Source organism: Amphiprion ocellaris, chromosome 1, assembly GCF_022539595.1.
Source record: "Amphiprion ocellaris isolate individual 3 ecotype Okinawa chromosome 1, ASM2253959v1, whole genome shotgun sequence".
Lineage (NCBI taxonomy): Eukaryota > Metazoa > Chordata > Actinopteri > Pomacentridae > Amphiprion > Amphiprion ocellaris.
In genome coordinates this window covers 36,923,766-36,948,898 of record NC_072766.1, presented here as the reverse complement: position 1 = coordinate 36,948,898, position 25,133 = coordinate 36,923,766, and the positions used below count along the sequence as shown (strand labels likewise).

Sequence of the window (25,133 nt, the reverse complement as noted above, 5' to 3'; positions counted from 1 at the left end):
GTTTTTAACGGCAGACAGAAGTCTTACGGCAGTAATCTGGACTCCTCCACTCAATGCAGATGTTGAATTTGTGGCAGGAAGCCACATAAGCAGCCAGAGCCACACACTGGTTGTTGACGTACTCGGCGTCTCGAACCCAAACCTCACAAAACGTGCTGGGTGGGACCTGAAAACAATAAAGGAATCAGTAATTAGTCAAAGCTTCTTCTTATTACTGTTTATATACAGTATGTTTGAATGCAGTGATGATGTCTGCACGTTTGCTACAAGAATCTTCATCAGCATCAGTTTGGGGTCATTTAGAAATGTCCTTATTTTTGAAAGAAAAGCTTTTTTTTTCCAGTGAAGATAACATTAAATTAATGAGAAATCCAGTGTAGACATTGTTAATGTGGTAAATGACTATTCTAGCTGGAAACAGCTGATTTTTAATGGAATATCTCCATAGAGGTACAGAGGAACATTTCCAGCAACCATCACTCCTGTGTTCTAATGCTACATTGTGTTAGCTAATGGTGTTGGAAGGCTAATTGATGAATAGAAAACCCTTGTGCAATTATGTTAGCATATGGATGAAAGAGTGAGTTTTCATAGAAAACATGAAATTGTCCAGGTGACCCCAAACTTTTGAACGGTAGTGTATCTTTTGTCTCACTTGTAAAACATTTTCGCCAAGGGAAATAATGTAAAAAAAAATAACAGATTAAAGAAGTGAGTGGACTGTGAGTAGTCGTTGTGTTTCAGAGACACTCGGTCCTCTGTAAACCGAGGAAGCTGTAAATGAGTTCACAGCTTAACGTACAAAGGCGTGGCAGGGCGTGAAGGCGTGGTTCTGCAGCATGAGCAGGCAGCTGGAGCAGTCGCTGGTGGAGCAGTTGAGCTCACGGCGGCGGCTGTGGCTGATGTAGCTGGTGGTGTTGGGAACCTGCCAGCTGTCGATGAACAGAGCCGGGTCCTCGCTTACGCCCACGGTGGTGCCGTTGGCCAGAGTCAGGTCATTGGTCGGGTCTCCGTCACAGAAACCTGAGGAGGGAAAGTCCCAAACATGATGTATGTGAATATGACATAATGGATGTTCAAACAAACTACTTGCTGTTCAGCTCTCACAGTAACGCCGTCAGAGTCACGCTGCCACATGCTTCATGCCGACAGTATCAGCCTGAGTTTGGTGAACTCCGGTTTCTCTGCTAATTAGACCTTTAACTTTTACTGCTGCGATACCAAATGTGCTTGAGTTACTTTCAGAGTCATTGAGTTTACAGAGTGAGAGAAGAGAAGTGTACAGATGCTGTGTTTCAGCCGTAGACTATTATTTAAATCAGGAAGTGCTGATTGCGTAAAGAAAGAGGCTCACATCTGATAAAATGTAAAACCTTACAAACTTTACTTCACAATTAAACTTTGTATGGAATTATTTCATATGTGCTTGTTAAGAGTTGAGCACAGTATATGTTTTATTAAGGAAATCAAAAAACATGTAACGTGCTGTTTCAGTAGCTTCAGAATGAATACAGGGGATGGTTGAATGGTGGAATGTATATATTCCAGTAAAAAATGTTAGTTGCCTGATATATTTATTGTAGGCATTGAATTTTTATGTTTTAAATTATGACAAAGAAACTCCTTGCACATCTATTTCGTGAAGCAGGTGTGTAGGAGAAGGATGAACGTATCCAAAAGAGATATAGCAATGAAACTTTACGCTAATAAATGTATTCTTCCAAGTATTTAATTCCATGCTGTGAATAAATGACATGTGCTGCTCCATTATTAATTAGAAAAAGCAACAACAATTTCCCAACAGAACCAACAAATGGAAGTGAGTCAGAAAAGGAGCTAAACTGCAATGATTCAATCGCATATTGTGTCTTGACAGAAGAAGTCTCAGTTTAAATCTAATTTCAGCAGTCTCTTAATACCATATCATGATATTATTTGGCCTCTGAGCCACATTAGATACTAATGTTAGTTTAGTTGACATTTCCTTAGGTATCATCAGGTAGATATACTGGTTAATATAAATAGCAGTTACTTCCACTGGACGTAATCGCTCTGTAAGTATGTGTGCAGCCGTCTAATAGCCTTCACCTCTGATAGTAACTAACAGGGAAGGCCGGACTTCATCTGTAACCCCAGAACTCTGAGCAGAAATGGCAGAACAATCTGCATTTGATCTAACTTGACTTAATCCAAAGGCCCTTTGCTATTTCTCCTTAATTTAGCTGAAACATTTAAGTATCAACAGCACTTAAGAGCTGAATTCCTAATAACAACTGCACTTTTTCTCCATTCTGAAAAGGAAACAGGCAGTTCAGTTTTTCAATTTAGAAACGAAAAGCATCCAATTACATCTCACCAAAAATACTAATCACCTTTGTGGTTAAGTGTGCAGTGCTAAGAACAAAGGAGAAGCTAAAACGACAGCAAAATGCAACAAAATGGTAACAAATCACAAGGGATTTTTTTTGATTTGACAGAAAAAAAACTCACTTTTTTCTCCAGCATTCTGATACTACATCCTGACCTTGCTTAGCCACTATAAGCAACATTAAGAAGAAACGTCCAGCTCAATTTTGTAATTTAAAAACAAGCACAAAAAGCAGATGATAACATCTCACCAATGGGGAAAAGTGAATCCCCTCCATGTGGTCATCCAGTTTGTGTGCAGTGCTAAGAAGACAAAAGGGCCTCGAATGACTTTGTGTTCTTACCGCAGAGGCCCATGGTGTGCAGCTTGTTGCTGGAGCTGTCGGTGTCGATCACCATCATGCCGGTGCTGTGGTACCACTGCAGCTTGAGGCCGGACGGGCTGCGGATCAGGTACATGTTTCCTGTGTCGTAGATCTCAAAGCCGTACTTTTTGAATCGAGGTCTGGCGTATCGTGAGTTGATGTAGAGCTGAAAACACACACAGTGTATGTCATCACAGAGACTTTAGTAGTGCTACATTCCTACTTTTAACTAACTTTTAGCTCACTGCATCGCAGATTTTTAAATTGTATACATCTAATTCTGTATCGCAGATTCTTCGCTGTATCGTGGGATTTTGTGGGATAAAGGTACTTTTACATAATTATCATTTTAATTAGTTTTTGCAGTAAAATAAGCATTTTCTAGCCTAAAAATTGAAAACAATACAAAAAATATATATAAAAAATAATGATTAAAACATATTAAAAGAATATTAAATCAAAATAAAATGCGTAGGGTACAGCGCTGGGCTCTGATTGGCTCAGCGACCGTAGCATCAGTCTCCTCCGTCTCCTGTGTATAGCAACATTCAGCATCTCGGCTTGTCCATTTCACATCGATGTCTGATCGCTGCACATAGTGTTGCTCACAACAGTGTGTTGTATTTTTGTGAGTAGGTTTAATAGTGCAGAAAATGTTTAAGAGCATAGGAAGTGTTTATAAGAAGGTATGGGGAAGGTTTCTAAAGCCTTAAAATATATATAAATAATAAAGTAAATATAAGGTCACTACTTTGCAGATTTTCACCTATCATAGGGGGTTCTGGAACCTAACCCCCACAACAGACGAGGGGCCGCTGTACTTCTTACCCTCCTCTGCAGCCTGTTGATGACGATGTGGTTGGAGTTGTGGGTGATGTTTAGCGCCACCAGACACAGGTTGGTGAAATTCCAGAGAAGCTTTAGTAAGGAATAGAAAATCTATTAACTTCGCTGAAAAATTTGCAACTTTTGTCCAAAACACTTTAAGAAAACCCGATACACGTGACAACGTGAGACTTACTAGTGACTCGGAGTCAGCGGGACACTCCTGAACCAGAACACTGACGGTCTCGTTGGGCAGCCGGGTCACGATGTACGAGGCAGCCTTGTAGATGGCGACACTGTTCCCATCAAACGTGATCACGTTCAGGTCAGGAAACATCGAGCATCGGCCTGACACATACAGAAAAGATGGTGATAAAAAGGTGCAGTTACAGAATCTACGAGAATTAGAGGTTATCATGATCATTCAGTCCAACCAAAGGGAAAGGCAGGTTTGTTTCCTCACATGGACAGTCCCACTGAGGGCAGCACTTGTCTCCATTGACCAGTACGGCAAAACCAAGCAGGCCACAGTTGGGAGGCTCAGCGGTGAAGGGGCAGCTCTGGGATTTGTTGAACAGGATGAGCTGGTTGTTGACGCAGATGTATTTTGTACATTCATCAACGATCTCTGCATATGGAGGCTGATGATAAAATTAAGATAAAAGAAGTGAAAACCCAGGAGTAATGGAGCACAGACATATGTAAGCAGGAAAAAGAAGGATATTTTGGCCTCAAACATTATCAAAACTGGGTAGGAAGATTTTTTTTTTTTTTGGACAGACTGTGACATAAAACATAAAACACCATAAGGTTTGCTTTCTGTTTTTTCCCCAGATATTTGATCAAAAATTCTGCAAAAAGATTTTTTACAATATTATATTACAGATAAACTCTGTATGTTGTAATAGCCTGCTTAAACTACTTTATGAAGTAAATTAAACACGTAACTAAAACAGTAAGGGAAAACTTATTACTGGATACTGCCTGGTAAAAGCTGCAATTAGTGCTTTTACTTTGAATTTTAGTTTTAAAAATGTTCCATCTTGTTTGGTTTATGTTGTCCACATCAGTCAGAATTAACATTAAAGGAAAGAAAATATAGAATCTATAAATAAAGTCATTTTATATCAATGTGTATTACTGAAACCCCAGAAAAGGAAAAATGGATCAGTTTCATTTTATAATATAAAAAGTTTACTGTCATAACAAGATGCTTTGAATCTCATTATAACAATGTATAGTCTATCTTGTTACAACTGGAAATGTTGTAAATTCATTAATTTAAATTCTAATAAAGCCAAAAATTGATAAATTGTAGAAAATTGATTATATACGTGATTTTATTAAGTCCTTCTTCGCTCTTGGGTTGAGACATCGTAAGTTTCAGCTGGTATTGAGCACAGTGGATCATATTGAGATAAGTTATGCATGAAGCCTTCTGTGCTCCTCAAGCTGATTAGTGGAAAATGATACAACCTCCAGTGGGTCATTCTTCTGTCTGCATTTAAAATGTTAGAATACCTCTTTGTGGGCACTTAATCATTATAATAACATCAACCCAAGCATGAAGCTAAACTTGATAGAACCAAATTCTTTGATTTATCTTTTCGCTGCACACTGTTTCCTCATTCAGTTGTAAGTTTGTTAAGCTACCAACACAGGTTTTAATGTTTTAATGCGAAATGTTTCACTTTACAATAAGATAAATGGTATATTGCTATAACAAGACATGTTTCTTGGCATAACATGGTAAATTTGTATGTCATAATAACAAGAACATGTCTTGTTATAACATGAATACATCTTAGTAGAACATTAAAAAGCATTTTGCTATAACATGAATTTTTTCACGTTATAATACTGATCTGTCTTTCTTTTTCAGCTGCCATAATTATGAAACCTGTCCTTCCAGCAGCATGTTTGAATCGTCAGACTGAAATAAAGGTGTGTTACAAGTCAACCTACGGTGCACATCCTGGTCGGTGACACGGTCATAGATGTTGTTCCCTCCACTGTGCGGCTCGTTGTTTCCACTGGTGTGTGAGGAGAGGTTGGTGCTGGAGGTGTTGTCATGCCTGGACTGGTCTGATCTGCTCTGTCTGGGACAGCAGTGGTGGCTGATGGGAGTGAAGTTGTAGCAGGACTGGGAATACTGGGCTCCTGGGTGGAGATGAGGACATCAGGTGGGGATGGTGCCACTTCAGTCTCTTTTGTTGTCAAGGTCTTCTCAGATGTTGTAGTCTGTCTGGTGGTTGCCGTGGGGATGGCTGTAGATGTTGTGACTGTTGTTACAGTGGGAACAGGCACTGGACTGGTTGTGGTGGTGAGGCGGGACACTGTGGTTGTGTCAGGACGTTCTGTGGTGCTCACTGTAGTGACTAACTCGGCAGGTGTTGTGGTAGTCGTAGTTGTCAGTCCTGATGTGGTTGTTGTAACTGGACTTGAGGTGACAGCCGGTGGGCCGGAGGTGGTCGATCTGGTGGTAACCGTGGAAGGCCTTGTTGCTATGGTAACCCTTGCAGTGACTGGCCTGGTGGTTGACCTCTCGGTCGACGTGATTCTGGGGGTAACTCTTGTTGTCAGAGGAACTCTAGGTGTCGTCCTGAGGGTGGTTGTTCGTGCGATGGTGGTCGTTGTCACAGCGGGTGAAGCTCTTGAAGTGGAGACCAGCCGGGTGGTGACTTTATCCAGGGAAGTTGTTGGCCTTGGAGCTGCTGTGGAGGTTGTTGTGTGGAGCGGAGACCAAGACGGAGGCAACGTGGTTGTAGCTCTAGTAGACACCTGCACTCTGCCAGTCACTGGATGTGTTGTTTCTGTAATCGGTTGAACGACGACAGGTCCGAGTGTGGTGGTAGCAACAGCAGGTGGGGCACTTGTAGGGGTGTTGGTGAGGTGTGTCTCAGGAGTAGCAGGCACCGGTGGAGGTGGAGGTGTGACCAGTTTTCTGGTTGTTGTGGCTTCGCTTTCTGATGTTGAGATTTCAGGCGGTGTTGTAGTTTGAGTAGTGGTGGTGGTGGCGGTACGAGCACTGGATGTTGCAGAGGTGACAGTCGGCTCTGATGTAGCTGGAAGTTGAGGGACTTCGGTGGTTTTAGTCGTAGTCACCACATGGATGACAGCTTCAGAAGTGATCTCAGGCATTGTTTCCACTGTGGGTCTGTACACCGGGGTGGAGGTGGTCTCCCGATGGGGGGGAACCCACGGCTCGGTGGTCCGCTCTGTAGTGACAGGATGGGTGGAGGTCTCGGTTGTTGTCAGTACATCAGTGGTTTGTGTTGGAGACACTAATGGTATAGTTGATTTTGTTGTGTCTGAAGAACTTGTGGACATGGTGGATGTTTCTGGAACTTCTGGAGGTCTGGAGGTTGTAGTGGTGGTTCTCTCTGTTAGTGGGACGGCTGCAGACCAGGAGGTTCTCTCAGTGTAGGTCGTGGATGTGGAAACAGGTTTGGTCTCTGTGACCTTTGGAGGTGGAGGAGCAGCTGTTGTCGTGGAAACTACGGGTGATTTAGAGGCAGTGGATTCAGGTGTGGTCACTTTCTCTGTAGTTGTTCTCCAGTCTGTAGTGGCGGAGGTGGAGACAGATGGAGCAGCTGTAGTTGGAGCAGCATGGACGATGGTTGTCGTAGGTAACTCAGGAACTGCTGTAGAAGTGGTCAGGTCAGTAGAGATGATGTGTGTGATCCTCTCAGTGGTAACAGGAGGTGGTGTAGTCTCTGGAGGTATGTGTGGTGTTGTTTTACTGGTAATGGAAGGTGGGACTGGTGTGACTGATTGTGTAGTTGTTGCTGAAGTGACTGTTGGTAAAGATACAGTTCCCGTTTCTACGGCAGGTGAGGCTGGTGGAGGTGAAGGTGTTGTGGAGGCTGTGATCGGTAAACCAGGGGGGGCGAATGTTGTTGTTGTTGTAGTTGTTCTCTCCTCTATTGCAGGCTTTGTGCTGGTGTCTGTGTACGTAGTGGTAACTGTACTGGGAACAGTGGTTTTCTCCATTACTACAGAAGTCTCTGAAACCGGAGCCGGACTGGATGACGTTACAATCGGAGTAACCACTGCTGAATGTGTTGTGGCCTGTGTGGTCTCTTCGGTTGGATGCAGAGTTGTAGGAGTTCTGATGGTGGTTGGGCCCTCTACAGAGGTTGTGGTCTTGGCTGCAGTGGTTGTTGGCTGCTGGGTGGTGAAGAAGGGCGGCAGGGAGTCGGTGGGCTTCGTGGTGGAGGTGATCCAGAACAGAGCCGTGATGGCAAACGGAGCGGTGCTTGTCTTGGTTGTGCTGGGTCCAACAGGGCTGAGAGTTGAGCTCGGGGTCGTGCTCGTCCATGTTGTTGAGTCTTTTATGGTGGTGGGTGGAGCTTCTGTCACTCTGACAGTAGACAGCGGCTCCACCACCTCTGGCCTCACAGAGGGGGGCGCTGTTGGGGGATATGGAGGTTCTGTTGTTCTGGGATGTTCAGGAGTTGCAGCAGGAGACAGAGTGACCGGTGGGGTCACCTCAGATGTGGTGGTCAGAGAGCTCACAGCAAGATTCGTGGTGGTGAGTTTAGTTGTTGGAGCGGTGTGTGGAGGGGAGGAGGTGGTGGTGGTGGTGGTGGTGGTCCTAATGGGAGTCGTGGAGGCAGTGGTGCTGGTGGTTGCAGAAGTGACAGCTGCAGAGGTCGGCTGAGCGGCGGATGGTGTTACAGGCTGAACAGCAACTGGGACCTTAATACCTGAAACCAGCCAATAAAAAGTGCGTTAGAGAAGCGCTGAGCTCGACACAGAGACAGAGTTCAAGAGACAGACGGAGATGATGCAGACAGCTTCCTCCAGATCTTATTTCATGGCAGGTTTTGTACACTTTGGATAAGCAGTTATGTAAACTACATAATTTGATCAAGACAGTTGTAAATTGTTTGGTGGATGACAGACAACATTTCCTCATTTTTGGATTTTTAAAATACCTTAAGACCGTTACTTGTCTTTAATATTTTTTCATTTGTTCTAAACTTTAAATGCTTTGATCTTGGTGAAGTATAATACATTTATTCATGGAAGAAAAAGTAGCTAAAAGGAATCACTGGGTTTCTCACTTTAATATTAAATATCATAATTGGAGCCAATTATTGAACAGCAATTATTATATTATTATAATCTTCCTTTTAAATTTTATGCCAAACCTTATTTGGCCCACAGGCAGAATATTGAGTATCACTGGTGTAAAATCTTGATCTGAACATATGAAGTCTCCTGAGAGGAATTAAACTAATCTTTGTTTTTATTTTTTCTTATCTTACTGAGGAAAATTTCAATTGTTACTTCTTTTTGTCAAAGGAAAGGCACTTTGCGTCTATTGTTTCAAATGTTCCACAAAAGTAAAGGTGACATGACAGCTAATTGCTACAGCTATAATGTTGAATATAGCTCTTATAGTAAATCTATAAGTCATGAAAATATAATTTGGTGAATCTGTTTTCTTACGGATGAGAAAAAAAGGCATGAAATTAAATGAAAATAATTATATGTCACGAGGATGTTGCATTGTGGCTTAAATTCTGTTGCTTGTTGTATCTTATTTGTTATTCCGGGGCACATGTGTAGTTGTTAGTAAAGATTTTAACTACATGCATATCTCAGTCTAAACACCACTGAAGTATCCTAAGAGATACTCACAGTCTTCAACGTAGACACACCGACGGGTGACTTCATCCAGGACCATGTGTGGTGGACAGACAGGAAGGCAACCCTCAACTCTGTACAGAGGAAAATAAACAGCTATGAAACCACAAACCTGTAGAGCCACAGCATCACTGTGCTCAAAATAACTGATAAAAGAAGAGAAGCAGCTTTTATGAGAGTAGAGATGTTATGTTTTGTTGTCAGCCACGGACAGGAGATATTAACCACTATGAAAGTGGAAAAATGTTTCTCTCAGGTTGTGGAAAACTTAGTTTATAAATGAATTAGAGCTGAATTCACGTTTAAAACAAATCATTTGAAGGGAAGTCTCTATCACCTCCTTGTCTTTTAGTCACTTAATTCTTACTGTTTATTTATTTGGCTTATTGTTAACACTTACACTTTTTCAGCACTGTTAAAATGTACTTTTATCATGTAATATAATCATGTGTTATTACTTTGTAGTTATTTGATTGTGTGTCTACATTTGAAAATGACAGTTTTAATATAGTTTGAATATATTTATTTAATGAAATGTATCGCCAATCATCTGCTTGTTGAGCCTTTAAAATAATTTCACCACTTTGCTCCTAAGCTCTTATGTTGGTCATTATAACAGCTACCTTAACATCCTGCATGTTAGTTTATTCAGAACAGTCTCAGCTATCTGGATTAGATTTTCCATCAAGATAAGATAAGATAAGGTGAGATAAGAAGACCTTTTATTAATTCCACAGTGGGGAAATTTGCAAACATTTAAGTACCAAGCAGTAGTTCTTAAAAAAAATGATTGCACATATCAGTGGTATTGCACATTTTTTTTGATTAAAAGAAATACTGATAGAGTGCTATTATTGCACACATTGTTTATATTTCCTAGATAAGTAGAAAGACTAAGGAAACAGAAGATATTTATTTGATATGATAATACTTGCAGATTTTTTATATTAGACTTTATATTAAGGGAACAAATATTTTACATTATCAAAATTTTATCTTTTTATCTGCATCCAGCCATTGGCAGTGTAGACATCTTTTTATAATTATGTAGGAGAGATTGTCTGCATAATGGCAATATCAGAACTATGATGCAGGGACACTATATGACTCAGAAATCAGAAAAATATGTGTCGGGTGGCAAACAGAAAGAAATGTCATTATTTTATTCATTCAAGTGTTCACATACAGTAAGTTATGTGCAGAGGTGGCAAATGTTACGATGACTGCCACTTTTCCTGCAACAATTTATTTTACCAAGGGTAGAGGATCACAGTAAAATGTCCAATAAGTATTGAATTTTAAAGTAAATGTCTGACATTGACCACTGAAGCCGGTAATTCAGATTCAAGTACTGAGACAAACAGTCACAAAAATATGGCTGGATTCCATGAAACAAACACTTCATGAAGTGTAAATGAATTTTTTAGAATGAAATAATAAATTTTTGCAAGTTTTCCAGACTGAAGCTCTCTCACATCAGAAGTGGAAGACATTTATTGTTTGATATTGTTTAATTATCTGCAATTTATTTCAGGACTTGTTCCAAAGTGCAGCAGGGACTACCAGTCTACAAACTGGAGCTGTGCTGAGAGTGAAGGAAAAGGTCAGGGGTCTCACTGTGGGATGGTGACGCAGGCTTCAGCCGACGGGTCGCTGCAGGTCTTGAAACATGGACTGATGCAGGAGTCGTACCTCCACTGACACCGAGGACCCGGCAGGGTGTCTGAGCTGAGGCCTGATCAAAAACACACAACATGTAACTCTTTTACTCCAAGGTCACACAAAAACGTTGTGCATGGTTTTAATTAAACACTCTAGGAAAAAAGTCCATCTTTGCAAGAAGCATCATGTGGATATGATCAGATTCAAAACTGAAAAACTGATATTCTTCTGCTCTTAGAAGTACAATAAAATCCACTATGTGTGTTGGATTTAACTGTATCACAGCTTACTGAGTATTATATCTGTTTGTAAATGCACTGAAGGGCCCTTTAGCTGTTTTAAAGTTAGCAAAAAACATTTTTTATCACATGTAACATTGTCATTTCTACTTGTTTTACTTTTTTTTAAACTTTTGAGCCATTCTCAACTAAAATACTGCTGACTTTTCATTTATGTACAGTACTGTACCTGTACAATATTTTTGCACTATAGTCACACTTTCATAATTGCCATTTTGCACAACTGTGTGTGTATATATATGAAATGGATATAATATCGTACTGCTAATCTAGACCGTCTTAAAGGATCCACAAACATTTTCACAGGGCAGTAACGTGATGAAACATACTGTATGTCTGGACTTCATGTCTTGCTCAGAATGTGTTGGGTATTCACTTCTGTCAGCAGGAAATTCAATCTGCTACTGGCTGCTATGCCTTTTCCATTAAGCAAAACAAATGCTGCTGTATTTTTAGCATCGGTGATTAGCCCGACTGCTCTGTCAGCAGAGAATGCTGCCCGAGGAGCCATTAGTCTTGACCTCTGACCCCGGAGGGAAGCGCTGATGACCGGCTAAATCCTGAATCCTCACTGACGCTGCAGTTAAACAGATATTTTCAGTGCTAAAATGCTTAAAGGTGTCTTTTACTGGCAACATTTATGATCAGGTTAAATTCTTTAATAAACAAGCACACTGAACTGACCAAAGAAAAATCTACTTTACTTATAGTTATGACTTCTGTAAAAGAAAATGGTGGCGTTTTGCAGAGTGAAAAGTGTCTCACAGTTATGACCTCTGTATTACGTGTGAGAAACATTTATAAACTGCTGGAGAAGTGCCCGATTCAGATGATACCTGCCCATTAAATAGCTGTTATCAGGTACTATCATGCCACTAGACAGGGGAAAAAGCGCCCTACTGCAAGTAGTAGTAGGCCAGAGTGTTACTATCATCCATTGTAATCACTAATAAACATTAAGTTTACACAGGCAACATGAATAAGCAGAGTTGCTATAAGGGAGAGAGTTGCAACTGGAAAGAAATCTATGGGAGAGTTCCGTTACACCAAATAATCTGCTTTATAACAGCTGAACCAAGAAATCAAGCCTATTGTGTTATTGCACTAACACAAACGCAGTGTCATGTAACTGTACGCATGCATAGTAGATGCAAAATATTTGGGGGAAAAAAAACACTTTTTAACCTTAATTTACTGCAAAGTCACAAGCAGTCATTGTCAATTCTGACTAGTGGTTCTCTACATGAAGTCTTTATTTCCCAGTAACTGTTGAAATTACAGATATGGCTGCCTCTCCATTTATTTAAATATGGGCCTGGTCTTACTAGCACAAAATAACTGTTTAGGGATGTTACCAGGATAGCTGCTGAGTTGTAAAAATTAGGAATAAATGCATGTAAAACCTCCAGTTGAAAATGGAGCTTCGTAAAATGTGGTTAATGTAGTAAAAACGGCTTATTGTAACCCAAACCATAATCTTTTTCTAACTGAGCAGTTTTGGCGTCTAAACTAAACCAAACACAAACTGAAAAACAAGAGTAAAAACAAAGCTTAAGTCAAGAATTTACATGAAAATAACGGTTCAAGATGGAAGTTTAACTCTAGTCTCAAAGATGAAAATTATGCCAACACCCTTCCAACAACCTAATGAAGACTTAAATCTCTCCTATATGTTGTTTCAGCATCATTAATTGAGGTGATAACGGCTACTGAGGTGACATGTATGTGTATAACAAAAACTGAAAACAGCTATTTAATGGACTGAAAAAATCCAAAACAGTTGTGAAAATGATCTCTCACATAATTTCACATTTGTTCAGCTTACAAACGGCTGCCTTGAAGACATGAATTTACTGAAGTTTGGTCTAATTATTACAAGTATCAAGTATTTAAGAAAACAAACAAGTTTCTGTCGTGTCAGATTTCTTCTTATGTCTCTATAGACTATCAACTCTTAGGTAATTAAAGTTCGGTAATCTGCTAATATAATAGTTCTGTTTCTCCAAAAACATATTTTAAAAATAATAATCCTACTCTTAGTTCAAGTCAGAAGGACCATAAGCTGGAATAACTCGTGTCTATTATTCTAAAATGGTCTGTAAATAACACAAGACATTTTAAGATGTCAACAAAACTGTCATATTAACATGAAATTAACAAGAAGAGGAATCCTGTGTGATGTTTACAGAGTATGAAGGCTGTAAAACACTAGAATAACTTTAATAAAAATGACTGTTGGTGCACGTTGTGCGATGAGTTTGTGCACGTTGGTCATATTCAGTGCAGCTGACCTGTCAGTCTGAACAGCGTGGCTTTGCGGAAGCTGTCGGTGTGTCTGTATTTGAGCAGGTGGAGGCGAGGCAGCGTGGCGTGCAGGAAGAAGCCGGGTTTGGCCTGGGACTCCAGCGAGTCGTAGCCCGGGATCCAGGTGTTCCTGTGGAGGACGAAGGTGGCGCCGTCCCAGAAGGCCTCTCTCTCCTCCCACTTGGCCAGCCTCACCTGGCCGCTGGCGCTCACGTACAGGAAGTAGTTCGGTCTGTCGGCTGCCTCAAAGGAAACCCTCGAAGAGTCTGCGAGGAAGAAAACTGAATGAGTACAAGATGCAGATACAGGGCGAACAAAAAGAGAAGAAGCAGAAGAACCAAACATTATCCAACACGATGATGGTGGCAGAACTGATCAATTTATGGTCGAGGGTCTCCTACCAGCACTGATTAAATCCCTAAAAGCCACAAATGTTAGCTGGAAAACGATTATAATAAAGTATAATAATACAGAAAGTCGCAAAGAAAAGCAGCAGAATTGAAGAGGGCATTTCTGTAAATAAACTTATCACAAAACAGATTAATATTAAAAAGTGTTGATACGTGCAGCTTTATTTAAGGTTGTAGTATTTGAACCTTTCCCTCTGCTACACCTGGCTATTACATGCCACCAACTATTTACAAGCAAAGTTGAATTATGGCATTCAGTTGTTTTTTTTTTAATTAATAGCCAGTGAAAACTACAATAAAAAGTCTATAGTAGGATAAGAAAATTAACTAGTGAACAACAACACTGAATGCTGTACTGACGGGTTTAACTAGTTGTCTCCAGGATGTGAATACTTACATTTAAACTCGCCGTAAATTGACTGAAAATAGACCAGAAATAAACTGAATTAGATTTTTTGGTCTTGGCATATTAGTCGTTTTGAGGTAAGGGTCTCTCAAAACATAACTCAATCTTAAACAATTATATCCATTGTTATTTAGTTTACATTTTGTACTCATGTCATTTATTCATCTTTATTTTTAGTTTATTTTTCACTTACACACTTTGCGTTTTATAATGGCTTTTAAAATGTATTTCTATTTAATTACTAACATCTCTGAAATTGTGTAAATTTCACCAACCTTTATTTACTTTACTCAAAACTATTTCCTTGGGGATGAATAAAGTTGATCTTATCGCATCTTATGTGTATGATTTGGGATTGTAATTTGCTATAGAGGCATTTCAAGACAAATTTCCCAAATTTCCTTCTATGGGGACGATAAAGTATGTCATACCATAGTGCACGACTGTATTTTTCTGAGCCCTTCTTATTTAAAGCTTCAAAACGTGTCTGAATTCCTCTTGAAAAGGATCCAGGGTGCAGCAGTATGGCAGCTCACATGCAGTCATCAGTGAGACCAGCTTGTTCCAGTCTTGGCTTGCTGACCAGCCTGCAGCTCCGGTTGCTATATTAGCATTTAGCAATCTGATCTCTGGACCCGTCTGCCACTGAAGGTCAATGAGAGTCCATCTCCACCATCAGTGTTTTCACTGAGGCGCTCAAATCATTCCAAACACTGTCGATAGCAAAGGAAACAGTGGAAGAGCAGAATGCCGCCTGGCTGGCTTTCATTCGCAGCAGAAGGAGCTTTTCTCTGAAACCCTGTGATTCTCTGATTAGCTGAAGGTGAAAAGATGAGCAGCCAGAAAACAGGAGGAATCTGCTGGATGATGCTGCTCAGGAATCCTGCCCTCAGCAGGAATTAAGATTCAAGCCATCCTTTATTAACAAGGGATCAAATCTGTGTTTAGTGAAAGGTATCATGTGTAGCTCACAGAGTAGCTTGAGCACTGTACAGTTTCTCTGTTCCACGGAGCATTTTAGCATCTTTTTAGCTCATGGACACACAAAGTTAGTAGCATCTTGCAGCAGAGGAGTCAGTTATTTGGTGGAGACTGAAGCAGAGCTGAAAGCAGAAAGAATATTTTACCTTGTGAGATGAGCAGAGACACGACTCCACATAAATGATCTTTCTCTGCTGGATGTGTAAATCATAAGTAGGGTTGTAGTGTGCAGGTCTACTGTTGGATTGACTGGCTGATATATATCATTGTGTTCTACTATAAGCTACAGGACGGGTGTTTTATTTTTGGCGGTAGTCGGGACAGACAACCTGTGAACGCCTCCATGTTTTCACAACTTTCAGTGGAGAATGCTGGATCTGACTTTACTGAACGTATATTGGGCTCCAAACTAACTGACACCGTGTCAAAGAATTTGTCCACGTGAGTGCATTTTGTTAAAACGGACGAACAGAAAGTTGAGTGTAAACCTTACAGGCATCATGAAACAGTAGCTAACTACTCTGTGTTCTATTCCCTTAATAGTTCTTGTGCTGATCACCACACTTTGAGTTCTTATTTCAATAGAAAACAGCTGGTTTGAATGTTTTAATACGCTGCAAACACTAGTTTCTTATGTTGACTTAGAATTCATTTAACTAAACTGCACTTAACTAGCTGCACAGTGGCCCATTTTGTGCATCTAGAGATAATGTGCAGATTTTTACTGCTGTGACCAACAGATAAGTTGAAGAGTCGATCCGATTTCAGTTAAACATTTATTTCTGTTTCATTTATTTATACTCTGTACCCATGCAAGGAGAAATTGTCTTGCCATATATCATTTTTTTTATTTCTACATGAGCCTATAATTATTACTATTGTCTTTTCAGATATCATATTTTGCACATGTTATGAAGCTGGGGTCAGAGACAGGAGCAGATAGAGTTGAAGCCTTGCTAAAAGAAAAAACAATGAGCCACCACTACCTTTCTTCATTTGTTATTGCCCCCATGGGGATCATTACATCACTACTTACTTATAGTTAATAAGCAACTGTTTGCTTCAACTATCAACTATAAAAACTATAGCAATTCTAGTTGACAATAACAATTATTATAATTAAAATGTTGCTCTTGAATTGACCTAACAAATTAGTGAAATGGGTCCAAATAGTATGAACAGAGCACACGTATGTCTGGGAATAACTGAGGTTTGGCTCTAATTTGATAATGGGTCATATGTGGTGTTTAACAGCAAATGTGGGGGAAAAAAAACACAGAATTGTAATGAAAAAGCCAGAGAGCCCACTTTGTCAGTAAACGATAGTTTCTCCTGTAGTCAACTATAACAATTTTAAAAGGTGCTAATAATTAAATTTGGTGGTTTTACCTTGTTCCAGACAAGCAAGCAGAGAAAGTCTTAGACAGAAGGTCAGTGTAGATGGCTGGAGGTCCACAAGGCTTACAACATGGACACCACCATTTGTCTTGTTCATGTTTTTTCCAAAGTAAAAGACTCATTCCGAACCAAATAGTTTTAGTTGAGTAACCAGACTTTATCTACAGATGTGACTGATAAGAAAACATTCACTTGAGCTGTTACTGGAAGATCTATTTTACCATTACGATAAGAAGACTTGTGGTTAAATAGTGACCTACTGGTTCATACTGGCTACAGTTAAGTTGCCTGGAGCCCCAAATACTTGATATTCTGCTGACAGGAAAGCATATCTCTGTGGTATCTATACAACGATCAAACTTTCCCAAACCCCACTACAGAAGTTTCCTTTCATGCACGGATGCTACTGTATCCTGCATTAGTAAAGCGGACACTTCTTTTTTTTTCTGCAGTGACACGAAATGAGTGTAAAATAAAACTATAAAGCCTCTCAGCCAACCACAAGTTTCCCACACTCAATCTGACATCAAATTCAAGGATATTTCCATGATTCTTAAGGTCCAGGTAAAGGAAAGTCCTGCACACTGCTCTGGTAATTAATTATGGATTCCTAATTATCTGTTATTAGTAGTATGTTTTGGGAAATAGAAATTGAAACTGATAAAAATAATAATTCCTAGGGTTTCAATAGGTTCCTCGCACCACTTCGTGGTGCTCGGACCCTAATAAGAAATAAATACAAAAGAAAGGCTTCCTTTCTGGTGCATATGGAGAACAAGAAACTTATCAGAGCTTCATCTTTGAAGGAATACAGTCTATTTCCACTACAGGGTTTTTCTCAGGTTGTTCTCAGGAAAAGAGCTCAAGAAATCTTAACTAGCTTTAAAGGCAGTTTGCAAAGTATATAGAACTTCTGAGGGGCATTTTTAAAAATGTTTGTGCATTATCTCATTCTTAGATTAATAGATGTGATGTCTGGCTGCTGAAAAATTAAAATCTTTTCCGGACCAGAAATGAAGAAGAAGACTGTAGAAGGATGATGTAAAGAGCAGCACAGAAGAAGTAAATCTCAGGTCTTGTAGTTGAATGAATGCTTCTCTGCAGTTTTGATGAACTCACCGTGTGGTCGAGCTCTGCTGAGGCCCGGCGTCATCATGAACTGAGAGAGGATGCCGGAGGCGGCAGTTGAGCTGATGTTGCTTCGCTGCAGGAACACAGAGCCGCCGGACCTGCTGGCCGCCAACAGCGCCGTCCGATCTCTGAAGGCGAAGAGCCTGAAGGGACCTTTACCCAGAACTGCAGACAGACGGCCATGTTACGAATGTTCTAACAAATAAAACTTTCCAACAGCCACAGATGACCATTTTCCAAATGACACTACTTGGTTTTGCTTTGGGATTGTTTTTTCCTGTAGCAGCGCAGCACATGTAGCAGCTGGTTTTCACTCATTTCTATATGATATAAAAGTGAGTTATCAGACTCTAGAAACTTGCTTGAGTAGTGTAATCCTTTATGCATCCAATGTACATTAGCACTTTCCAGAGAGAGAATTTTAAACAGTTCTCTATGAAATCTTTTCTCACAGTGGACACGAAGCTGCACAGTCTGTTTCTGAACCCTCTGAACCAACAGATGTTTTAATGGTTTCTTTTGCTTCTGTGTTTTTTAAAATTATAATAGTATGATGTAGGAGTGGAGAGGTTTGTTTTACCTTTGTTGAAGAATTCACAATCATACGCTGCAGAGAGAAGAAGAGACTGTTGTCAATAACAGGACTAGCAATAATATTAATAATACAGATAATCTTACAGTACAGTAATTCATTACAAATATTTTCACAATAAATATTAATGATTGTCGCTTTTAATGAGGCATATTCTGCTTTACAAATGTTGTGTAAACTCTAAGTGAAGGTTTTATAATGATTAATTATAATTTATTATTGCTTTGTAGCAGAAGCTGACAAATAGTTGCCTGTGGTCCAAATCTGGAACTTTCAACAAAAATATTTGGCCCAACAACAAAAGCTTACCTTTTAACTTTTAAAGTTTGCATCTAATTTTTACATCATTTATCATAAATTACAGTAAGTTCTAATTCATATAAAAGGGTTATGCAAATGAAAAAAGACTTCAATGTCAGTTAATAAATACACAATTTAAATGGTTAATTGTGTAACTGATGAACTGCTAATATTGTTTTTCCTGATTCAACAACAGTTTATCTATCTGTATGTAACACGTGAGTTACAGGATACCTTGAATTTGCTCAAGAGGATGAATAAAATACCTACCTATCTATCTATCTATCTATCTATCTATCTATCTATCTATCTATCTATCTATCTATCTATCTATCTATCTATCTAACAGCACTTTATTGCTAGTGTAGCTCTGCTAGTCTTTGCTTATTATTGAGCAGTTACACTGGAACTGAAGATGGTAATTCAAGTAAACATAAAAGTTAGATTTTTTAAAATGTGTTTTAAAATGTTTTTTTGCTGCAACAAATAAAGTGCGTGCCTTCACCTCCACTGCACATACAGTACAGTTCAAAAGTTTGGGGTCACTTAGAAATGTCCTTATTTTGGAAAGAAAAGTAGTTTTTTTCTCAATGAAGATGAGATTAAATGAATAATTATAATTTGCCTTTATTTGTCACAAATACATTACACAACTGTGAAATGTTGCTTTTCACTAATCCCAATCAGGGTCAGAGCGCAGGGTCAGCCATAGTACAGCGCCCCTGGAGCAGGAAGGATTAATGCCTCAAGGGCCCAACAGTGGCCGCATCAGGGTTTGATCCTCTGACCTTCTGAAGCGGTAGTCCAGAAACTTAACCGTTGTGCCACCACTGCCCCCCTAAGAAATCCAGTCTAGACATTATTAATGTGGTAAATGACTATACTAGCAGGAAACAGCTGATTTTTAAAGGAATATCTCCATAGGGGTACAGAGGAACATTTCCAGCAACCATCACTCCTGTGTTCTAATGCTACATTGTGTTAGCTAATGGTGTTGAAAGGCTAATTGATGATTAGAAAACTCTTGTGCATTTATGTTAGCACATGGATAAAAGTGTGAGTTTTTATGGAAAACAGGAAATTGTCTGGGTGACCCCAAACTTTTGAACAGCAGTGTATAACACTATGTTGCACCCAACAAACACTGCTGACTTCAGCCTTACAGACTGTCAATGCCACTTTTTGGAAAACTTTTGACATTCACAGTATCAGATGGAAATAAAGCAGATTTTTTGGCTCCATGTGTTCTGACTTACGGCACAGCGAAGGTGAGCGCCAGTCCACCGGGACGCCCTGATGGCAGCAGCGCTGAGCGTACGCCGCCACGCTGGTGCAGAAACACTCACAGTCGCCTCCACGGCTGCAGGCACACGTGTCTGCCAGGCAGTTCATGTAGAACCAGGTAACATCCACCTGAGTGCAGAGAGCAGAAGAAAAACTTCTCAGCAGCAGATTAATGATAAAAAACACAAAAGTCAGAAGTGAACTGGACTAAGTCTGTGGCTCTGAAAGAAAAGCAACTGAGTAAATGTATTTGTTTTTAGTGCATCTTAAAGTCCAAGCTGCAGGACGGAGGGTGTTGTTCTGTTACTCACCACTGGGTGGCAGGCCTGGAAGACCTCGCTGAGCAGGACGGCACACTGACGCTTTGCAAAAGGTTCTCTGAGTGGACTGAGACTGCAGGGGTGTCTGATATCTGGACTGTTCACACACTGAGGACACACAGACAGACACAGCTCTGGTAAATTTTATCACAGAAAAGGAAGTAAGGTCTGCTTGAACAAGTTATGAGTTATTAAATGGAATTACTAAATGATTCATGTGGGCCCACTTCATCAGCATTTTTTTTTGTGCAGGAAAAACTCAGATTTTTAAAGCCACTTAGATAAAAGCAGCTGTTGTTGGTGATACAGGTGATGTTTTACTCACTTCTGTTGCTGTCCAGCTGTTTCCAAACTCCTGTGGTGTTGGGGAGTCGATGTTGTCGGGCGTTCGCATCTCGTTCACTGTCTTCAGGTCGAAGTTCCCACACAATCCACTCAGCTTCCCCTGAACACATCACCAAAACCTCATATGTTCACAATATCCACCTCTTCATATCACAGTTTGGGACTGACAACCACATAAACCTCTCCGTCTATTGCTTGGAATATTCTCTGACAGAGTAACTGAACAGAATAGATTTAAATACTAATGCTCGATTCAGCATTTTTGCAATACAGTGTGTGACCACTGGTGGCAGCACTTAGCACATTACTGCTTCTCGCTTTAGTGAGTGAAGAAGAAATATTTTATAAAGAGAGGCTCTAAACAGACAGTTATGACCTGCAAGAGCTTAGTAAATTAAGTATTCATCAGTAGGGAGAGTTTTGTTCAGTTTGACGACGTTACAAAGTAACTCTTCAGTCTGTAAAATTCAAAAAAATGCTTGGACATCATCTACTGAGATAGCTGGAGTTTAAACTGTTTTGTTGTTTCTAAAGTCAAGAATGAACTGTCAAGCTCACCTTCGTATGTTATTTAGAGTCTTGCAGGAAAAACAAGAAGCAAGAGGGCTGATGGGAAATGTAGTCTTAATGTAAAGAAACACACCTGCAACCTCAACTGGCCTCACAGCGGTTCAACATTCATCATGTTTGTAGTCGGCCTCAAGTGGAGCGTCAGATAAAATCACAGCCTTGTACAACGTCAGCAGAATCCTAAAAAGGCCCTGAACCAGCATCCTACCTGCCAGTGAGGTCCAATCTGGATGTGGACGGTGGTCTTACGGTCCCAGAGGACGGTGACGTCTTCATCTGGGAAATGAATGACCGTGAAATATCCAGCTGGCCAAATGAACATCCTCTGCTTCCTGTCGATCACACTGGACGGATTCTACACAGGAAAAAGAAAATATTCTCAAATCCTAAGGGACTTATGATAGCCATGATCAGCTAATCAAATTAAATGGTGTCAAATTTCAGTAGCATATATTGTCAATTTAAGTATTTATTTATGCACTTTATGAGACTGAGCAACAAATCTGGTGCCGGATTCCTGCATCGCTCTTTAACAAACCTATAAAATCTATTAAAAGTGACTCTTACCGGCTTTCCGGTGTCGTCATCAAACATGACGAATGATCTTCCGATGTTGATCAGCAGTGACTTCCTGCAGATGACTCCACTGTCGAAGCAGTCGACGTTCTCAGCTGTAACACTGAGCATCACATCGGCGCTGCTCTGTGGAGGAAAGAAAACAGGATCCAGATCATACAAACTGCAGATATGGAAATGCTGGTAAGAACTACACACAATGTAGCTCACAGTACATACAGTGTTTGTTCAATCATTGTTTTTTCTGTTCAACTGCATTTAAGGCCCCATGTTTTCTAGGTGCAAAATCACCTGAATAATGGAGCAAATGCATCCCCAATTTTCATTTACGGAGGGCAAAGTTATGGTTGTTCCATCACATTTATCATCATAAAGTAATATTTTCACCAACTGGCAAAAACAAGAAAAAAAATAATCCTGTATTTTTGGATCACAAAAATATAATCACCAACAATTTCAGTCTGTCAGCTCACACAGGAGTCTGTCTGGTTGCAAAGGTGAAAAAGCGGCCGGCCAATTATTGACTGAAAATATAACATATAATATGAAAACAAAGGTAAATTAGATTTCTATTTTGCCATGTCCATGCCCATTTTCTAATGTGATACTTCTCTTTCTCTACTGCAAAACCTCCTATGGAAGTTTGGAGCAAATAAACTATACTGTAGTGTTGTCAGAAGGTGGCGATAGAGGGTAGGTTAGGCAATGCTTTAATAAACAGAGTAGAAGAAGAAATGGGCCAATTTTTTTAGCAACCACTATAAAAAACAAAAAATTTGAAGACCAAGAAACTAACAAAACTTTGTCCATCTACAAGCAATATTAAAAAATCCAAACACTAAAGTAAAATGTTCTGTTTAAGCATGTGGGGCCGTTTACACAAAACACCTTGAGTTAAGATTCACCTTAAAGTTTCCTTAAAATAAAATCAGTTGCATAAAACACCTTTAAGTCTTCTGCTTAAGATTTCCTTAAAATGTTGTTTTGTTTTTAAGGTTTTATCTTTATTTAAACTTAAGGAATCTGTTGCACAAAAGACCTTAGCGTCCAAGTAAGCAGGGAAAAAAACTAAAGATCTCTCTGAGTCTGTCTTACCATGGCCGAGTTTATGGCAATAAATGAAGGAAAGAAAAGTTTATCTTATACTGCTTTTAATGTGTTTAATATTTTAGCCCAGTAAGAACAAATCACCTACAAATCATGTATATTTCACCTTCGCTGCCAGCTAGAGTGATTTTTCACCTTCCATGCAGTCACTGGTTTCAGTTTATATCAACAATGTGAGTTTAAACATCCATCGATTATCTATACACTGCTTAATCCTCATTAGGGTCATGGGGGGATGGAGTCTATCCCAGCTGACTTAGGGTGAAGACAGAGGACACCTGGACAGATCACCAGTCTATCACAGGACTACATATTGTGATGACCCTCCACCTGGACAACAGGTGTGCCTGTTCCAGTCGTCACCTGATTGAGCCACACCTGCGATCTAGTGGCTCAGCTGCACTTAATCTCTCCTATTCCATTCAAGCTGGCTCTCTCACTTTCACTTTCACACCTATGGACAACTTAGAGTTACCTATTAACCTCAGCATGTTTTTGTACTGTGGGATGAAGCCGGAGAAAACCCACGCATGTACAGGGAGAACATGCAAACTCCATGCAGAAAGATCCCGGGAAAGCCGGGACGCGAACCAGGGATCTTCTAGCTGCAAGGCCAAAGTGCTAACCACCACGCCACTGTGCAGCCCGAGTATAAACTTGCTTGACATAAATAATTATCATAATTCATCATAGGGTACAGTTTATTTCAAGTATTTAGGTTATGTAAAAAATATCTAAAATATCACTCTACTGCAAAACATTTCATGTCTGTTGCTGGCATTGATACTTTAAGGGCTTCCTTAATGTTTTTTGCACTTTCTCCCAACTTTATTTGTAGATACATTTCTGGGCTGATCTTGTTTACTAGAGACTGATGTAGTTGCTTGGTAATTTTAAATCAGTGTCATTTTTCAAGATAAAAGGATAAATGCAGTACCCAAAAATTATCCAAAATGTGCACAAGTCATTAGTTAACCCTTAGATGGACAAGTGAGACAAAAATGACCTGGTGAGGTCGTTTTCTTGTAATATCTTTGTAATGAAAAGTTTTTATCATTTCATTTTTCAGCTATTCCTCAAAAAGCATGTTTATGATATTATTCCATTTAAATTTTTAAACTGCCTTTTCTACTTTTAAAGAAATTGTAATGTTTGTATTACTACCCCAAGCTGTTTATCACAGATAATATTCATACAAGAGGTGATGAAGTGCACAAACTTGGAGGGACGGAGAGCAGCAACAGCTGGAGGAAAAGTGGAAAAATGTCAAGAATATGGATGCAGACATTCCTCTATTGCTGTTCTGTGTAATATTCTTCTTTTTCAATTATCAAAATGCTCAAAATAGGTTATAAAGTGAAAACTAAACTTAATTCAAACATTGATTCTTATATGGATCATTTTTGACCCACTTATGGAAGAGTGTTGGGTCCAAACACTTGTACATCTAAATACTTTCAATTACCTTCACAAGATAGACTTTGCATGCACCGACGTAGTCAAACAGCAGTCCATCAAACGTCCTGTAGTGTCGATCACCGTAGGCTGTGCACATGGACGGACACGGACGAAACACACACTGGAACGTCCCGTGCTGGCAAACACTACAAAGACGGCAAAGCTTCAGTGATTCAGCATCAACTTGTTCCCACTTAGTGCGAGGACATTTTTTTCGCATCTAATGGCCTCCTTTTGTGGGGAGCCTCAGGTTTACAGCAGGCAGAAAAGTGGCCAGTGAATTGTCAAAGGCTGAATCACGGCTCATTGCGCTATTAGGCTGTCATCTGCGTCTTCTTCTCTGGCTACAGCTCCAAGAAGAAATGGAAGGATGGGAGAATGACTGAGATCACTGGGAGAGTGTTTCCTTTCACCTGATGAACAGTCTGAAGCAGAGGGAATCAAAGAGTCATACAAGGGCCCGCTCTGTTTTCAAGGCCTTTTTTTCTGCCCTGTGATAACAGAGAATTATGGATATCAGGTGGCCACTTTCGATGCTCTGACAACCTCAGGACTCTCAGGCTCAATCTGACTTTGAAAAATTAGTGATGCTTTAGAGATTTGTCTTAATTCTGACAGATATTGTTGGCAGACAGTTGGTGAGGGTGAGACAAATTTGTATGTCATGAAAAAACAGATCCCCCAGAAGAAAAGGGGGAAAGTTGATATGTAAAGATCAAGCAGAAACACAGACATTTCTATTTTAACTCTCTGTAAAAGCTGTATCTGTGTGAACGTA

The 25,133-nt window shown here is 39.9% G+C and overlaps 1 protein-coding gene across 1 annotated transcript in view; it reads right to left on the bottom strand.

Annotated features, from left to right (window-relative positions):
* otog (otogelin) overlaps positions 1–25,133 on the bottom strand; it is a 97,578-nt gene that overhangs the window by 20,294 nt on the left and 52,151 nt on the right. Inside the window, exons 25-42 of the mRNA XM_055013119.1 lie at positions 24,363–24,501; positions 21,782–21,916; positions 21,423–21,569; positions 20,625–20,744; positions 20,291–20,407; positions 19,952–20,108; positions 18,384–18,410; positions 17,792–17,968; positions 13,465–13,743; positions 10,830–10,947; positions 9,207–9,286; positions 5,523–8,266; positions 4,021–4,198; positions 3,754–3,905; positions 3,561–3,650; positions 2,712–2,898; positions 803–1,023; positions 28–166 (exon numbers count right to left, since the gene is read on the bottom strand). Coding sequence (XP_054869094.1) covers positions 28–166; positions 803–1,023; positions 2,712–2,898; positions 3,561–3,650; positions 3,754–3,905; positions 4,021–4,198; positions 5,523–8,266; positions 9,207–9,286; positions 10,830–10,947; positions 13,465–13,743; positions 17,792–17,968; positions 18,384–18,410; positions 19,952–20,108; positions 20,291–20,407; positions 20,625–20,744; positions 21,423–21,569; positions 21,782–21,916; positions 24,363–24,501 — 5,207 coding nt within the window. The remainder of the gene's footprint in view (positions 1–27; positions 167–802; positions 1,024–2,711; positions 2,899–3,560; positions 3,651–3,753; positions 3,906–4,020; positions 4,199–5,522; positions 8,267–9,206; positions 9,287–10,829; positions 10,948–13,464; positions 13,744–17,791; positions 17,969–18,383; positions 18,411–19,951; positions 20,109–20,290; positions 20,408–20,624; positions 20,745–21,422; positions 21,570–21,781; positions 21,917–24,362; positions 24,502–25,133) is intronic.